At 50.6% G+C, this 17,773-nt stretch overlaps 1 protein-coding gene and 1 long non-coding RNA gene across 2 annotated transcripts in view; one reads left to right on the top strand and one right to left on the bottom strand.

The window, feature by feature from the left end:
• The window catches only part of LOC108449683, a 15,735-nt gene extending 3,702 nt beyond the window's left edge, over positions 1-12,033 (top strand). The window contains exon 2 of the long non-coding RNA XR_001865941.1: positions 6,893-12,033. This is a non-coding gene — a long non-coding RNA (uncharacterized LOC108449683). The remainder of the gene's footprint in view (positions 1-6,892) is intronic.
• The window catches only part of RNFT2 (ring finger protein, transmembrane 2), a 25,058-nt gene continuing 18,438 nt past the window's right edge, over positions 11,154-17,773 (bottom strand). The window contains exons 8-10 of the mRNA XM_008642912.2: positions 15,675-15,740; positions 14,638-14,739; positions 11,154-13,741 (exon numbers count right to left, since the gene is read on the bottom strand). Coding sequence (XP_008641134.1) covers positions 13,607-13,741; positions 14,638-14,739; positions 15,675-15,740 — 303 coding nt within the window. The 3' untranslated portion in view covers positions 11,154-13,606. The remainder of the gene's footprint in view (positions 13,742-14,637; positions 14,740-15,674; positions 15,741-17,773) is intronic.

The raw sequence follows: 17,773 nt of genomic DNA, 5'->3' as shown, positions 1-17,773 counted from the left end.
GAACAGGTCCGTGTTGCCCCAGCTGCCGGTCCCGGGAGCTGGAGGATGCCCCGCGCACCCGTGCCTCCCAGACCTCCAGCCCTCTTTTGCGTGGAGGAACTTTCCCTGCGTCCTGCCATTCCCTGGTGAGCTTTAGACCCACGGGTGCTGTGGGGCACCCATCACTAAAGTCACTGGGTAGTGGAATGTCCCCACTGGTGTTTGCAGTGGGGCAGCCTGAGACATTGGCTCTGTGTTTTGGATAATGCCTTGCCCACTGCTGGGGGTTCTCCCCGAGGTGGGTGCCAAGCCAGTGGCCAGGAAAAGCCCCCAAGCCCAGTTACTGCTGGTTCTGTGCTCCAGAGCCACTGAACAAACGAGCAGCAGGGAACCAGGACATTTCTGGTCCTGTAACCTTCGTTGTTGTCATCCTGGTGACAGCGCCGGGGCTTGTGGCGACAGCTCTGCATCCTCAGCCCTGGGAACACTCAGGGATACTGAGCATACATGGGGTCATCTCAGGCATTTTGGGTGCTCTGGAGTGCTCTTCGAGTCGTGGATTTGTCACCACAGACTTAAGGAGCATGGGTTCCTCTTTTGGGTGCTTTAAATTGCATCATAAACACCCCCTCCCATGTCTCTCTGTGTTCAGGGAACAATTTCAGTGCATGTCTAACTTTTCACTGTGCACTGGTTTCCCACCAGCTTGGATAGGGTAGTGTGGAGGGGAAGTAGGGTTATCAGAGAGTTTAAAAATGAGGTTTTCCAGCAGGTCTGTGTGTTTGCACTGTGTGTTTGTGCACTGGGGGGGGGGGGCATTTTTGTCATCCATCTGAGCCACAACTGCTGTGTCTGGCGGGAGGTTCCTCTGGTCACCTTTGGAAAGCTTTCTTTGAAACAAAACCAGAGCAAAACTGCGGGGTTTTGATGAATCAAAGTCTCAATTTCTATAAAAGCAGGCACTGGATGGTGCCTGCAGGGCTGTGTCCAGCAAAGCTCTCAGAGGTGGTGTCAGTGGTGTGGGACTGTGGTCAGGAGCAGAGCAAACACGTCTCTCCCTCCCCATCAGTTTGTGGCAAGTTTGGTTCCAGTGTTTGGAAGCAAACCCACCCGTCTGGCTTGCTGGCCTCTCTGAGCTCAGAGGTGAAATCCAAGGGGGAACTGCAGTGATCTCCCTTATCTAATGTCTCAAATGTCCTTTCCTTTCTACCAAGCCAGGGAATTTCCTCCCTGCCCAGTCTGGGACTCCATCCCAAGCAGAGAAGGTGGCAGGTGAGCAGGGCTGGCAGAGGGAGCCTGTTAGCTGGCCCTGGTGATCCATGCACACACTCAGCCCAGACTTCCTGGCAATCCCACGAGGCCAAAGCTGTTTGGAGTCTTAATTTTTGTGAAGGTTTATTGGGCAGACACTATTCTTTTCCCCAATCTCTTCTGCTGTTGATCCTGGAGTCCTCACTTCAATTTCTGCCCACCAGTTGCTTATAAATGGCTTTGATGAGAGGCTGTGGAAAAGCCAAGCTTATCCCGGGCTCCTCCGAGGCGAATTCCATGGGCAGCACCTCGTGCCCGCAGCTTCAAGGGCTGCCACAGACAGGAGGTGCTGAGCTGCCTCCAGATGCTCTTGGACACAAATACAAATGTCAGGCTGAAGGGGAGCTCCCGGTGTGTGATAGGAAGCAGTTTCAGGGATAAAGGTGCGAGGTGTGGGGATGAACAGGCTGGTGACGCTCTCCTGGCTGTCCCTGTGTGCAACCTGTCCCACTCCTGCCACGCTTCTAAGGCACAAGTGACCAAGCTGCAGATGAAAATATAATGCAAGCTCAGAATAATTAACTATGTCATCTACACCTCAGTTCCTGGGTTATTCTGGCCATTAATAATCTTTTCATCCTGAGTAGTAATTTGCTCCCACCAGTGGAGGTTTCTGACTGTCTGCAGAGTCTCGGAGCCCCAGTGATAGTGCAGCAAGCTGGGTTAGCCTTGCAGATGAGGTAAGACAGTATTTGATTACCCCAGCAGAGTATTTCTGAACAAAACAGGCATTTTTCTGCCATCCTCAGAGAACTCTGCAGTGACAATAACATTGTCCTGCAACAAGCTGGGAAGCCCAGCCTCTAAACACTTGTGATCTTGGGATTTCATGGAAGGGCTGGCAAGAGGAGAGTAACTTGTACAGTTAATGAGTGCCCTGCAGAGTCAGCCTTTGTCTCGTGATCTGGTGGTTGCAGAAGGAATGGAGAAAAGAGGAAAAGGCCAGTTTCAGCTTGGGTTATTCCTTGAGTTCCCCTCCTGCTTTTTCAAGAGGCAGAATGCCGTGAGTGTACGTACTGCTTCTGAGGCAGAAGGTTGGTGCTTGTTCCCTCAGCTCCGTGTGGCTTCACACAACAGCACAGCTCAGGGAATAATCCTGTGCTCCAGGGAACCTCTCCTGCTCTCACAGCCCTGGGTGATGCCAGTGAGAGCAGGATTAGGGCCGCTGCGTGTGACCAACTTGCATCTGTGGACCGTGCTTGGGATTTGGGGATGGATGCTTTGCAACTGGCAGTTTTGTGATATGTAATCTGACATCACCTTGAAACATCCAACCAGGGCATGAAGTATAGTTGTCAGGTGCCAGTTTGGCATACAGTGTCACTTGTATTGCGCTCTGTTAGTTCAGGAGTGGCAGTGTATTAAAATCAAACCCTACTTGTCCCTGCCAGCTCCACCAGCCTGGTTCCGTGCCCACTGTGTTGCCAGGAATTCCCCCCACTGTTTGCTGCGAGGTTCATGCAGAGCCACTCTGTCCAAAGTCTCAGTGCAGTTAATTATCTGTATTAAAACTGGGTTGATAAGATTTCTGGAGGTGTCCCACTGAGCTGTGCAGGAGAGCAGAGCAAACGAAGGACCAGAGGCAGTGGAGATGCAGAGAGCTGGTTCTGCACCAGGACAAACATCCAGCCTCGTGCACCCCGTGTGTGTCCCTCAAACAAAGAGGCAGGCTCTGTTGTTTATCCTCCTGGATGAGAAAAAAGCCAGCCCTTCCCAGTGGCAAGCATCCTGCTCAAAAAAGCCAAAGGTCCCCGCCACCCTCGCCCCAGCCTGACAGTTAAATTGCATAAAGAAAACCTGCAACGTTAACTCTCCTGATAAACAAGCAGCAGAGTTTGCACAAGCAAACAGCAGCCCAGAAATGGCTCATTCCACAGGTGGACGGACCGTGGCCAAGCCGGACAGTCTCTGTGGGAGGATTGGAGCCCCAATGTATTTTTGTACTGTCTGGGTTCCCTGGTCTTTCTGAGCGAACATCTCCCAGACACACCGTTCTTCCCAGTTCTTCCCTAGTACTCTTGAACCCCCTCCTAATTGTTTTTTGGTCTTCCAAGTTCCCCTTCCATCTCCCGTGGAGATGCTAATGAAGTGTGAGTGTACACGGATGGGGCTGCTTGGGAATTTGACAGGGCTCTTGCCCAGCCCTTGTTCCCTCATTAAGCTGCTGCTGCGTGAGGACAGAAGCGATTGTGCCTCGTTTTGTCCCTGCCTCCAGCGTGCCCTCAGCGATGCAAGCCCCTGGATGTATTTTTCCCTTTCAATATATCAATAACTGTTATTCAGTTTATTAGCAGTGGGACGTGTGCCAAGTGAGTGGCCCGTGTAATCCCTTTAAATGGAGCAGTTCCATGCTGACACAGTAGCCGTGAGTAGAACTCCTTTTTCCAGCTGCTGCTGGAGCCGGGAGCTCAAACTCTGCTCTGGCTTTGTGCAGGTGCTGCCCAAAGGTGGCTTCTCCTCCTCGTCTCCCTGAATAAAGATCAGTCAGAGAAGTGCTGAGATGAGATGCAGGACCCCCTACCTGAGTCGTTTCATGCCCATCCCACTCAGCATCCATGAGGAAAGCAGCTTGTTTTTTTTTTGGTAAACGCCAGCTTAGCGAGCTGTGGGATAAGGCTGGAGAATTCCAGATAATTGGGAAGTAAGGCTGCCTGTGTGTGTTAAAGCACCGGGATGTGGCGAGGTTGGCTGAGGTGGTTTAGCAACCAAAGGGATTTGTTGTCTCATAACCTTATTGCTCCATTTGTGCAATGGTTGAGAGCAACAATCTGAGCAAAATCTGCCTCTCCCTAAATGCCCAGGCAGAGAGGGGTACATCACCAAAGGGAATGTCAGTTCCCATGAAAAAATTTCAAAGGAAATGAATTTTTTCTTATCACTTCCATCCATGTTTCCAATAGACACTGCAGTTTTATAGGAACTCAGCCATAATTCCTTTTATTTTATGAGTAAATTAAAATGTTGATAGTTGTGGACAGTTTTCCCCAAAGTTTCAGCCTTTTAAGAATGACACATAAAATAATCAATTTTTCAGCAGCTCTGCAGAAGGGATATGCTGGCTCTCTTTCCAACTTACTATCCACCCCAGGACAAATGGGATGTAGTTTGGCTTTCCTCAGCCTTTTTCAGACCCAAAGTACCAAATTTTGCTCTGTCTGCTGAGTGCCTATTGTGGGAAATTTGGAGTAACTCCACTGGAGTCAATTGGGTTGCCCTGGATTTACGGTGCTGTAAATGAGATCAGAATTGGCTCAAAGTATATTCCATTAATGAGTCAGATACTGGCAATGCAGCCAATATGCACCCAGAAGTGGCTTTAACACAGCCTAGGATATTCAAAATTGGTTTATTGAGAGATGGGCTCAGGGCCAGGATTCTGGGGTTCTCTTTTATTCTTTCCATGAAATTCACCTTCCTGCAGAAGGCCAGCACGAGGCTGATGCAAAACTTAAGAGCCATTTAAGCCCTTAGAATGGGGCTTGTGAGATGCATAAACATTGTGCTGAGCTCTTTGCCTGCCCTGGAGCAGATTTATCACTTGGAGTTCAAGATGTTCTAGGATTTATCAACTTTTACAGGTTTTTATAGATTTTCTATACGTTAAGTGACACAGAGAGACAGTTTGTAAAATACGGTGACACCACAGATGATCTGTAGCCGGCCATGGGTGGCACAGCAGGACAAGGGTTCAGAGCTTGGCAGTTGGAGGTGCTGCTACAAGAGAAATAATAAATAAGGATTAAATGGTTTTGCTGCTGAGGAAATCCTTTAATCAACTCCTGAACTCTTTATTCCAGTGTAACTTGAGTAAATATCTCACCTCTGGAGTGGTGGCAGCCACATCCTCCTGCTTTGTACAATGCCACACTCACAGCCCCGGCTGTGCCCTGCTCTGGGGAATTCTGGCATCGTGTGGGGAGTGCAGGTGCCCCAATCCTCTTCTCGTGGTGTTTCCCAGGTCTGGAGAAACCCGTGGTGCTGTGTGCCTGTCCCTAAGCTGGTGAGGGATACAGGAAGGGCTGCGTCCCGGGCGTGCAGCTCCGGAGGCTGAGCAGGGGCGCATTGCAAGCCCCGGGCTGTCCCTGACAGCTCTGCAGTGACTCTGAGCCCAGCTGCTGGTTTTGTGTAGCTGTGTTTGTCCCTTCTCACACAGCAAACACCTCTCCTGTTTACCTTCTGCCAAAAAAGCCAAGCAGCTCTGCTAAACCCCTCTAGGATACTGTGGTACTTCCAGAGGGCAGGTGAGATGTGGGAGATGGAGCACGGAGGTGCAGCAGCGCTGGGATGGGGCTGGCTGACAGTCTTGATCACGGCCAGACTGGAAATGTGCTTCACCTGTGGATGATTCACCCCAGCCTTCCTCCTTCCAGCTATTCCCACTGTTGCTTCAGGTTCCTTGAAACTAGAAAGCAAGGCTAGGAGTGAGGGAGGGAGAGGCTGGAATTGCCACATCCTGTGTGCAGCTGGAAGGAATTGGGATAAAGCAGTCGTGGTTCAGTCTTCTGCCGAGGAACCAGAGACATTCCAGGTGGCTGGAACAGGGAAAGGTCACAGCCCCAAGGCTGCATTTGGGCAACAGGGTGGGATTACTGGGGTGTCCTGGAGTCAGGAGTTGGACTGATGATCCTTGTGGATCATCACACTCCCACTTGGGATACTCTGTGATTCTGCTCAGAGTCTGTGGCAGCACCAGAATTCACCTCGTTCCCTGGAGGCTCAGCTCATTCCAAGGCTGCCTCCTGCCACCTTCCCGCTGGCATGACCAGAACAGCAGGAAGGGAAGGGATTCCGGAGTAAGGCAGCTCAGGATCTGCCCCAGAGCTGTTTGCCAGCCCTGATTACGCTGTGCCTTCATGGCTGCTGCAGTTGCACCGTCAGCGGCTCCCCCCCCCCTCTCCCAGCCGGTGAAGTCACCTCATCCCAGCAGCCAGTGGAGATTTCTCTGTGCAGGGTTTTATAGGATCACTCATTGTCCCAGCCTGCCAATGAGACATCCATGGGATCTGCCCCAGCAAGGGCTGCTGTCAACAAACTGGGGGCTAAATGCTGGGAAATGGGAATTTCGTAGCAGATGCCCCTTGGGCACCTCTTCTGCTAATTTGCACCTAGATGGGTGCCTTTCTCTGAGCACTTTATTAATTAAGGCTCGCAGCCCACCTGTGAGGCAAAGAAGTTATTAGTGCCCTCATTTTCCAGCAGAACTGAAAGCAGTGGTTTGCCCAAGGCCACAAATCTAATCAGTGGCAGAGCCAGGAATGAGTGAGTTCTTCCAGTCTCCTGTGATACTCCATGCACCCCACTGCCTACCTGGAACAAATTTAATGGCTTCCCTAAAAGTTCACATTTTTGTTAACGTGATGTAAATGAAGATGGAGCAGCCAAAAGGAGCCTTGCAAGGAGGAGAACTCCCAGAAATCTGCAGTACCCAGGGCCAAAGGCATCATCTCCTTTCTGAGCCACAAAGCATCCTCCCCATAAATTCCACACCTCTTCTTGTCCGCAAATTTAGTAGGAGGGTTCAAGCATAAATTTAAAAGAAGCTTTTATTGTACCCAGTGCATCAACATAATTAACACCCAACCCCATTCTTTTGCTTTCTTAGGCTGGAGCAAACCCTGTGCCCTTGGAGAAAATTGTTTCCCCTTTTCCTCCAGGGAATCCAGAGCCTGAGCAGCAGCTGTGAAGAGTGGAGAGAAAGAAAGAAGTGGGAGATGCTGGAAGTGCTTTGGGCGACATGAGAAGGAGGATTTGCCCGGAAGGAGCTGTTCAAGGGCCCAGCAGCAAACCAGAGACACAAAACCTGCTTATATATAGAAGAATGTAACCCTGTGTATGCAGACGTGGACGCGTGCATGCCTTGTCGAGAGCGTAAGCGACATTCCCTGTAGATCGCTGCTGTGAGCAGCCCTGCTCCTGCAGGCCGAGCCTTGGCACTGCTGCTGGCCCTGCTGGACACCACCCACTGCCCTGCTGCCCCATTTATGCAGCAGGATGAGGAGGAATCTCTACACCCAGATTAGTAATCCTGAGAATTCCAAACGTGCTGCAGCGAGGGCATGGCCCAGGCATGGCGGGGAGCGGGTGCGGAGCAGCTCGGACAGCAGTTTGTGTGTGTAAATATTCATGCTCTGGCACCAGGGGAGAGCAGCTTTCCTATGACTTTAGTTTCTCTGGTGCTACATTTAATATTTGTCTGGGGCTAAACTGCCTCTCTGTGGTGCTACAGTTTCCCCAAGAGGATGTTCTGAAACGTGGGACAAGGAAAGATCTATTTTGGTTATTGATATTTATACACAAGATAGCAAAAAATAAGACTTGTTGAGAAGGTGCTATTTTTTTTCTTTCTTTCAATCTCTGCAGAAACTAAGACAAAACAAATAATCTACCCCAGAACTTTATAAAACTCCTTTTCTTTGGAGCAGTTTTCTTTTTATTTTGACAGTGTGGAGCTTGGGAAGCAGCAGGCACTTGGGTGGAAAGGACACAGAGCCCTTTCCACTGCAGTGTGCACATCAAAGTCTGCTAGAGCAGCACTTCCTACAGCTCCAGAGCTGGGAATTCTCCTGCATGGTGATTTATTCAGTCCCAAATCCTGTGAACCAGGGAAGAGAACTCTTACCCAGACTGATCACTAGAGCAGGGGATAACAGGAGAACTTGGCCTTAGAAGTCAAAGGGCTTTTTTCAGTCTAGTACTGAGCACTTTTTTCCTTGCAGCCAAAACTACCTGTCAGATTTCGGGTACCTTCCACATACAGCAGTGACTGTGCACAGTTTTTTAGAAACATTTTTCCTACCTTCAGATATTTGCACCAGAAAATCGACCCTGCCATGGCAGGGAGGGCATTTTCAAAGGCATAAAGGAATGTCAGAACCCGATTTCTAAAGGAAATTTGGCTCCTTGTCTTTTAAAAATACTTCCCCCCCCCCGAGCCCAGCCCAGGAAGAAGCCGAGTGGCCGCTGTGTCCAGTCAGACCCTGCATTTGCCAGTGCTGCAGAAGAAATGTTTCTAAGCAATCTGAAAGCTAAATTCTCCCTTTATCAAATATTCACCGCAGTGTTTGGAGCCCCTGCACACATTTTCCTGGGTGTTATTGATCCGAGTCCATTCCCAAACAGCAGCAAGGGCTCTGCTGGAAGAGCAGATTGTTCCTAGGGAAGAACCTTGCCCTGCCGTAGGTGATGTGCAGTGTTGGGAGGGGTGGTGTAGCTCCGTGTAGTTTGTCTGTCCATACCCCTGGGATGGTCTCAGAGCCACAGGGACTAGTGAAACGTTTTCCTGCCATGTTTGGCCTGATGCTCAGTAATCCTCAGCATCCTGAACCCCATCCCAGCTCAGTCTCCTACAGAAACAAGGACAAATTCTTCTAACAAAAGGAGGAGCCTCAGCTGATCCCAGCAGTGCTGCCAGTGCCGGGCAGAGCCTTAAAAAAAACAGTTTCTGGAAATCCCTGGAGTGTGGGAGTGAAATTGTGTGTATGGAACCGCACAAGTCCCACTTGAACAGGAACCACGGATGTGACACTTGGCTCTAGGGGACACCCCCTGCAGCTCTGCCCTGCACATCCTCCCCAGGCCTGGGACAGGCCCGGGGCTGGGTCACATCCCTCAGAGGCTCTGCCACAGATTCCTCACCTCTATCAGCTCTGAATGTAATAAACTTCTCACCTGGAATAGGCATTATTCCATTTGCCCTGTGCACACGGCTGGCACTGCCCTTGGCTCTCCTGCTGTCCTGGCTGTTGGGGGCTGCTCCCAGTGTTTCAATTCCCTTGGAACAGCACAGCCAAGGAAAAGGAAAGGAAGTTCTGTCCTTGCCATTGAGGCCCCACCTCGGGAGAGCCCTCAAATCTGTGATCAGCCCCAGTGCAGGGATTGGCTGACCTCCCTCAGTCCCAACCCTCCGTGGACAGGCTTGTCTGTAAAAATTCCTAAACCTCAGAGCTCCCAGGGGATTGCTCTCCTCAGGGGCTCCAAACAGTCAGCAAAAAATGTTAAAGACTTGTCCTGCCCAGCTTGGAATATCTGTGGTGCTTCCCACGTGGAAACCAGAGCAGGTCTGGTACCCCAAATCCTGCTTTGTTCCTGGTTTTCTTCACTTCTGTAGTTCCAAACCGGATGTTTCGCATGAGCCGAGGGTGAAGTTCTTTTGTAGCCAGAATTCCCTGTACAGAACTGGAATTCCTTACTCGAGGGTACGGATTTGTCAAAGCCTTACGTTTTGTGGTGTAATTGCTATCCTTGAACGCCTCCATTTTTGACAAGGGGTGGTTTTATCCTTTCTACAAGATCTGCTTTGCCCCTGGTTGGTGTTTGCATGGAAAGGGAAGGGTGCTGTGAACTCCCTGGAAATTCCCTGTTCCGTCCTGTGGGCAGGAAACCGGCACAGTTCCCCTCTGGCCTTTTTGTTTTCTCACAGCAGCCAAGCAATCCCTGGGTTTGGTCAGCTGGGAAGGCTGGGGAGTGCTCTCCAGACGGGAAAACAGAGCCCTCTCAGGTTTCAGCAGCGAGGAGAGCGCAGTTATGAGCTCATGGTCTGCGCACAGCACAGCTGGCAGGGAAGTCTTCATGAATTTTTAAAGCAGTTCTCTGCCGAGACAGCTCCCAGCACAACCTGGAATTCCATATTCCAAGGTAAAAGCAGCCTGGTGTGGGCTGCTGATCAGCTCCCCTGCCACCTGCTCACACAGCTCCTTTGGCCAGGTGAACTCTGGGCTGCACCAGCGACTCCTGGGTTACACCAGGGCAGGGTTTGGCCCATGAGCTCCACATTCCTCCCTCTTCCCCCTTAGAATTATTTTCCACAGGTAGAGAAGCGTGGAATGGGACCAGGCCTCCTGCCACACACCCTGGTGTGCCCAGGAGGGGCAGCACCCAAGGCAAACATCCAGCAAATCACCCAAACCAGGGAGCTGCCAGTGGGGAGGGGTGAGAATCCCATCCCGCTCCTGCTTCAGAGCAGGGAGGCAGGAATTCCTCTTTGAGCCAAGCCCATTGCTAAAGCAGTTCCCTTAAATCCCAAACACTCCTTGACTCAATTTCATCTGATTTGTGAGTTTTTGTTTCCATATCACAGTGAAGTTATAAAGGTTTTAAACCCTCAGCGTGAGCAGAAGCAGTTCCTGCTATTGAAATTCATCACATACTGAACTGGTTAAACTGGTGCAGTGTCTGTCCACAGACAGCATGGAATGAGGCACTTCCCAGCTGGAAAACTGCACTGCCCTGTGAAAATGGCCCTGATGAGGACAGGATAGCACATCTGCCTTAATACTCAATTCTCCTACACAGCATCTGTCCCTGATCTCAACAGGAGCCTGGGATGTATAGAACAGAACTTGAGGCTCCACATCAAACCCTGGACACACACTGTTGTCCCTGTCCAGCCCTCCTGGCTGTATCCCAGCTCCCCAGCAGGTTCACAACTTTCCTTGGAGCCAGTTTGCTCCCAGCAAATTTGATTTTCAATCCAGGCATCAAACTCAGCCTCATTCTTGTGTAACTTTGCTGTGTGTGAGCTGAACTTTCCATCTCATCACAACCAGTGAGGAGACTCTGGCCATGCCAATTCCAGATCCAGGGGCGGAGGGAACTGTAAATACCATGGGAATTGGGCTCCCTTAGGCCCAGGCAGTCTGAGAGGAGGGGAGGGATCCTCACCTGCTGCTCCTGCCTTGGGTTTCTACACCACAGAATACAAACAGGTGAATATTTTTCCCTGACAATATTTGAGTACAGGAGTGAATTTTGATGTGACTTCAGTGTCCACCCCGTGGAAATTACGGGAGTGCTTGAATTTCCCAAGGTTTTCAATATTTACAGGGAGTGACTTTGGAGCTTGATAAATATTCACTGAAAGCATCTGAGGATTAAATGGCCATTATTACTTACACCTTTATTAGTTACACCTTTATTAGTTACACCTTTATTAGTTACTCCATCAGTAGTTACAGGTGGCACCAAGCAGAGCAAACCCAGCTGCAGTGGGATTTAATTCCCTGGGTTTTTACAGCACCCCTTTTCCAGTCATTCACCACAGCTTATCACAAAACCCTCCCCGTCTGTCCTCGTTAGTCCTGAGGCCACTGCGAATTCCCCAGTCTCTCCCGGGGCGTTGCTAAGGGAATGGCAGGCAGGGAATGCCCAGTTCCTGGCATTTTGCTGATCCAGTACCACTGGGATTAACTCCAGCAGGGTCACTGTGCAGGTTTCCCCCTCACCAAAGCAAGGACAGGGCCTGTGCTTGGAGTTCCTGGAGCTCCAGGAGGCTCCTGGCCCTGGCTGGATGGGGCTTCTCTCTTTTGTAAAAGGAATTTCATATGCTGAGACTCTTTGTACATATTTATAAGGAATTTATTAAAAAAAAAGAAAAATAACTGTTCAATGGCAAAAAAAGGCTCCGGGTTTTATTTCCTCTCTCAGAGGAACTTCCTTCCCCAGCCTTCCCTGCTTTCCCATGGAAATCAACAGGCTCCCAGCAGCTGTCACTGGAATGGAAGTTCCCCTGGGATGTTTTCTGGTCCAAGTGTCATGTTCCAGGAGAAGGTAGGACCATCCTCCCAAAAAACCCCAAAACTTTAAGAATGCAAACCCAACCTTTCCCTTTGGTTTCCTGCCTTATCACCAAATAAAGCACTGATTCTGAAGCAGTGTATCCCACGCTCTCTGTAGAGCTGGGCTCCTACTGACCTTTTCCTACACTCTCCAAACACATTTTCCAGGAGCATTTTGGAAAAAAATTCAGAATGAGAAGTAGCTTTTCAAACAGTTTGAAAGCAGGAACACAAATCCTTGGTTCATTGGCACTGCAAAGTGACACTGAAGCCTTTCAGAAACTCCCTGCCCATGGAATCCTCATTTCCCCTTTTCCTGGTGCATATTCCAGGCTATCACACATCATATTTTTATGCCCAATGAAACCCTTGCTTTCTGCCTTTCTGAACTCTCTCCCCCATCCCAAAGATGAGGGAAGCTATTCCCATTGCAGAGAGCAATGAGATTCCTTGGCTTAGTTCTCCACTTCCACAGGATGCATTTGACAAGGATTTGACATCGCTTTGTTTTGGAAAGTAAAGCTTCTCCTCCTCTGCTTCCCTGAACCTCCCAAGCCAGATTTGGATTTTCCCCAGCTCATGCTCTGCCTCTCACCATTCCTCCTCAGCCACACTGAACTGGTATTTCCAAAGAAATGTGGAGCCTTAATCCTGTTCCCATCAGCTCCCGTTTGCTTTAATCCTTCCCCTGTGGAGTTTCCATCAGCACAGACTCAGCCTCATTCCCCCAGGAACCTCTTCCCGCTGATGGCTCAGGTGGGGCTGTCACCTTGAGCCATTTCCATGGCAATGAGCTGGGAAGATGCTGCTGTTCCAAAGGGGTGGGAGCAGAGGTCGTCTGGGGACAGGAAAGCTCCAGAACAAACAGCAGCTCCTTCTGAGGGCTTGTGCTGCTGGAGAACCTCAGCAGAGACCTCGGCCACAGGGATGGGGTTAATTCCCGTCAGGGACCTCCCCCGTCCAGGAGCTCCTGCTGAAGCTTAAGGTTCTGGTTTTCCCTGCAGAGCCCAGGCAGGTCCTGGCTGAGGAGCACAGGGCAGAGACCCTAAGCTTGTGAAATGCTCTTGGTCAGGAGCTGGATTTCCACGCAGACAAACCCAACTTGAGTTTAACCTTCCGCTGCTCTCCCCAGAGACTGGGAAATCAGGAGTCTCATCATGAAAATTAAAGAGGAAAAACATTCCCAGGGAAAGGAAGTGTCATTTCCAGCTTCACTGGTGTGGTCCTTCCCAAGTTCCCTGTGATTTTCTTAAGGTGACAGCATGTGCCATTTGTGGAATCAATTGGAAAAACAGCTGGGAAATGACAGTTCTCCAACTGAAACATTGGACATGAGGTTCTGAAGCACTGCTTGGGAAGAGTTCTCAGAGGTGCTGTGTAATTCTGTAAAGTTATGGATTCAGGGAATGCAGGGCCAGGTAAAGTGAAGCTCCTCAGCCAGAGCACAGCTTTGTTCAGCACGTGCAGTCACAGCTCCCCTGCCCTGGACACGCAGTGTTTGTCCATACTAAAAGGACAGGCAAATAGGAAACATCCCAAACACTTTATAACCGTGTAAGCTCCAGAAACGTCCTGGAGTTTGCCATAACACAACCCACACCTTCCCTGCCTTTGAGGGTAAAGTTTCTGGCCAGTCACAATTGTTCTGTTGGCTCAGAGCTGGAAGAAAGATTGAAACAAAACCACAGGCGACTAAACAGGGGCACAGGATCCTGGGGTTTTCCAGCTGTTCCTGCTCTGTGCCCTGGTGAGCTGTCCTGCTGTCAGTACACCTGGAAGTGGGCAGAGGTGGTGCCGTCCTTCCAGCAGCGCAGGGTCTCCACGGTGACCGAGCGGCACAGGGGACACGTCTTCTCCCGGTCGAACCACAGGCACAGGCACTCCTCACAGAACACGTGCTGGGGACAGAGGGACTGTCAGCAGCAGCAGGGAGGGAGCCACAGGACGTGGGACACAACCCCCAGTTTGCCAAAGCTGATGGTTTATTGCTGGTATGTAATAATAGCACTAGAAAGAAACACTCCAAAGGCCTACAACACCTGGGCTGACAGGGTTTCCTCTACCACATTTCCATCCTCAGTTCCCTGAGTTATTGAAGTCCTTACTGAGCTCCAACAACTCCTCTCTTCCCCCTGCTCCTTGCATTTGCTTTATTCTGCTCCCAGTTTCCCCTTTTCCACAAATGTCAGTTTTCACCCCTTATCTCCTCCTCTCATTTCTGCACTGACCCCTCCCCGGATTCTCTCCAGCACACACCATGCAGTCCCAGACTGGAAGGACAGGAAAAAGGCAAGGAGGGAACATGAGGAGCTGTGAGAAGCTGAGAACTCCTCCACACATGTGAAGTCACTCCTCAGAATCCCAGCTCTGCCAAGCAGGTCCCAAAGCAGCTTCTCTGGGCCTTCCAGCTCGGAAACATCTGTACAGATGTTCACAGGCTAAGAGGCACCTTTGATGCACAGGATGGCTTTAATTTGATAACCCTGTTATCAAAAGGGAGTATTAAAGCTACCCAGCCTCCCCAAGGGGCAGTTAAACTCTGCTCACTCTAGACCCAGGATCTGCACTGCCCATTCCAGTCCCTGCCCCACAAGGCTCTGTCCATCCCACAGCCACGGTCACCCCAAGAGTAGCTCAGCTGCCATGATCCAGGGGTTATCCAGGGCAATAAATATCCACCAGGAGCTGGATCAAGACCCAGCAAATGACTTCACAAGTTCCCAGGCTGGCTGTGCCTCTCCCCACTGCAGGAGTTCACTGAAGGAATGCCAGCAGGGGAGTTTTGGGGTCTTACCTGGCACATAAGGATCAGAGGTTCCCTGAACTCTGCCTGGCAAATGGCACAGATGTCTCCTGCCTCACTGCACTGCTGGCTGGTGGCACGGACTCCATAGGTCTGTCAGGGAGAGGAGGGGAAAAAAAAACCCACGTCAAAGGATTGGAAGGGTAAATGTGCACAGAGACACTGCTCTTCACCCCCAGACTCCCCACAAGGACACCGGAGTCGTGTCGCTCTTTGGGGAAGGGGCACAGGGGGAGTCTGGAGCTCTGTGCTCCCTGTTTGCTTTTCCCCTCGAGCTGACTCCATCTTTTAGGGCCTCCACTCGCACAGCAAGGATAACGGAATTTAATGAGCTCAACAGGGAGCTGAGAGCATTAATTCAGCATCATTTGCAGGGGTGTTTAGATGGGGGGAGGTATTATTATGAGCGAGTAGACAATAGAAGAAAGAGTAACAGCAGCAGCACCCACAGGCTGCCCACTTTCTCTTTAGATACAGGGGAGGTAAATATTGCTTTTCTCACTGTAACAGATTTAGGGGAAAGAGAAACCTGCTGAGGGAAAATGACCAGCCCAAGCCCAGGGAATAAGCAAGATAAGCTCCAGCAAACTTTGATGAGGTTCTTTTCCTCTACAGTCTTTGATTTTACCCTTTTAAAATGTAAGTCACGGCAGCAGATCTAAATATCAGCCCTGTGGAATGCAGTGCCTGGGATAATTCGTGTGTCAACGGCACTGCACACCAGGCGCCACAAAGTCCTTCCCACACTTGGCACTACAGAGTTTTGTTAGCTCCTTGCAGTTGGATTAATCCCTGTTACACAGAGCTTCCAATCAGACAGAACAGGAACAATTTCTCACCACAGCTGGGGCAGGGCAGATGTCAGAAAAGGTTCCTGACATCCCTTCCAGGAGCCCCCAGCTTGTCCAGCCATGGAGCAGCTTTGTTTTCACTCTGTAGTCCTGATACACGGAGCAAGTTTCAATTTTATCATCCAGCAGGGACAAGGTTCCACCCCTGAGACTGCTCCTCTCCATTTAACTCCTTACCTGGGGGGTGCAAAGGACCTTCAGTGCCTTCCTGACACTTCCCACACGGCCACAAATGTCAAAAGACTGCAAAAAAGACATCCCATTTTAGATCATTTTCACAAAACCTCTGTGTGCGGGTGTGAGTCCAGAAACTCGGCAAACTCTCTCCAAATGGATACTCAGAGGGAAAAAAGTAACAATTGTGCCAAAAAAGATTTCATGGTGATCATGAAATATGTAGTAAATGGGAATTGACAGTGGGGAAGGGTGGCCAGAAAAGCTTTGGGAGCAGCTGACTGCAAACTGGGGACTTTACAGGACACAAAGAGAGGCTGGCACCAGGCTGTGCTGGGGACAATTGTCCACCCCACTGAGTAGGGAAGGGCTAAGATGGACCCGTTCCCATAGGAAAGAGGAGGGAACGGGAAAGCAGAAAGGTAAAAAAACCAGGGGAAAACAGTTTGGAAACCTAATCCACTCCATCGTCTTTATCTTCCCTATCTGCTGGCAGAGCACAGGGAAAGACACTGAACTAAACAAGATGTGGAAAGTACCAGTGCAAGGAACAGCCCTGCATCAGCTGGGGCTGGTGGCCCAGCAGGAGCTTTGTCTGTCACCTGAGGGCAGGGGAGGCTGTGATGCTGCAGGTGCAGAGCTGGAGCAGCACTGCAAAGGCACAGAGAGCTGCAGTTGGCTTTCTGTTGTTTATGATTTTTGGTGATTAAGTGGGCTCACTGCAGGGAATGCCAATGAGATCATCCTGCAATGGATGTGGAAGCAAATGAAGGCACCAATAATGCTTCCAGTCAGCACAGAGAGGGCTCCCAGGGTCCTTCCAGTAATGCTTCCACTCAGCAGCCACCACTTGAGGCTGCCCACTGCCTCAGACGTTCCATCACCTGACGAGGATGGGGATCAGCCCTTTTCCACAGTGCAATTCCCAGATTTTCCTGGTTGCTTTGCTTACAGTGTGACTCCAATGCCTTTGCTCCAATGTCTCCTCTCTCCCAGCCCATATTCCCCTCTCATTTCTTTCCCTCTGCGTGTTTCAGAGGTCCAACACCCATTTCTTGCCCATGCCCTGCCTTTTGCTACACCAGCCATTATTTTACAACTGCGTTACTCACAGGGAGTGCTTCTGCTCAGGACAGGGAAAAAACACAACCTGGATGCTCTACTTGTGAACACCTGGGACTTCTCCTCCAAAACCAGAGGTTCATGGCTACACAGTCCATGTGGAAGCATCACCACAGCTCCCAGCAGCTCCATGCAACCTCTTGGAAGTGCTCCTGCCCTTTGTGCAGGGGAAGGGGACACAGCCTCAGCCGAGCCCTGGATTTCTTCCAGGAGCACAGAAGCTCTCAGTGCCAAATTGGCTTCTGTGGTTTTTCTAATGTGGTTTGTGGCTTTGCTAATGTGGACTCCTCTGGGGATATTTTCAGTATCTCAGGCAAGGAATTGGAGCTGTAGCTCTGGTGACTGTAAATGGGATGGGCACACCCAGTGCTCCACACTCTGCACTTGGAGAGGGTGCTCCCCCTTTCCTCTCGCTTCCAAGTGAAGTCTTGGTGTGCAGAGGGCTAAGCCTAACCTGGACACAAACTGTCCAAAATGAAGCTGCTTTTCCAATCTAGATCACCCTGACACTCCCTATAAAGGCTTCACAGGACAGAAACATCAAGTTAACCCCTAAGGAACTGCTCCCACCTGTGCCAGGGCCTGAGGAGCCTCACCTGGGCTCTCCTCCCACAGCCAACCCCTGGGCCCAGCAGCTCTATTTAAGCTCAGCCCTGGAAGTCTCAGCTCATAGTTGAGCTGGGCTCTGAAAGTACTGGTGTCCAGTTTGGCTGTGCCTTGCTCCAGACCCCACTGCTCTGGCCACCCCAGCACCTGGAGTGACTCCTCACCCTGAGCCTGCCTCATTGCTGTGGCTCTGCCCTGCAGTTGTCGGACTGTGTCTGACCCTGGCTGGGGAGGCCCTTGCCCTGTCAGCTGTAGTTTTGAGCTTGGCTTCCCTTGCTCCAAGGAGCAGAAGTCCCCACCAGCATCTTCCCCCTCTGAGGGCTTCTCCAGGTGTAGAAATGGCATGTGGAACTGCATCCCTTTTCCAGGTGTTA

This window comes from Corvus brachyrhynchos, unplaced genomic scaffold, assembly GCF_000691975.1.
Source record: "Corvus brachyrhynchos isolate BGI_N302 unplaced genomic scaffold, ASM69197v1 scaffold19, whole genome shotgun sequence".
Taxonomy (NCBI): Eukaryota; Metazoa; Chordata; class Aves; order Passeriformes; family Corvidae; genus Corvus; species Corvus brachyrhynchos.
The sequence above is the reverse complement of the archived record's forward strand: the minus strand, read 5'-3'. Positions and strand labels throughout refer to the sequence as shown.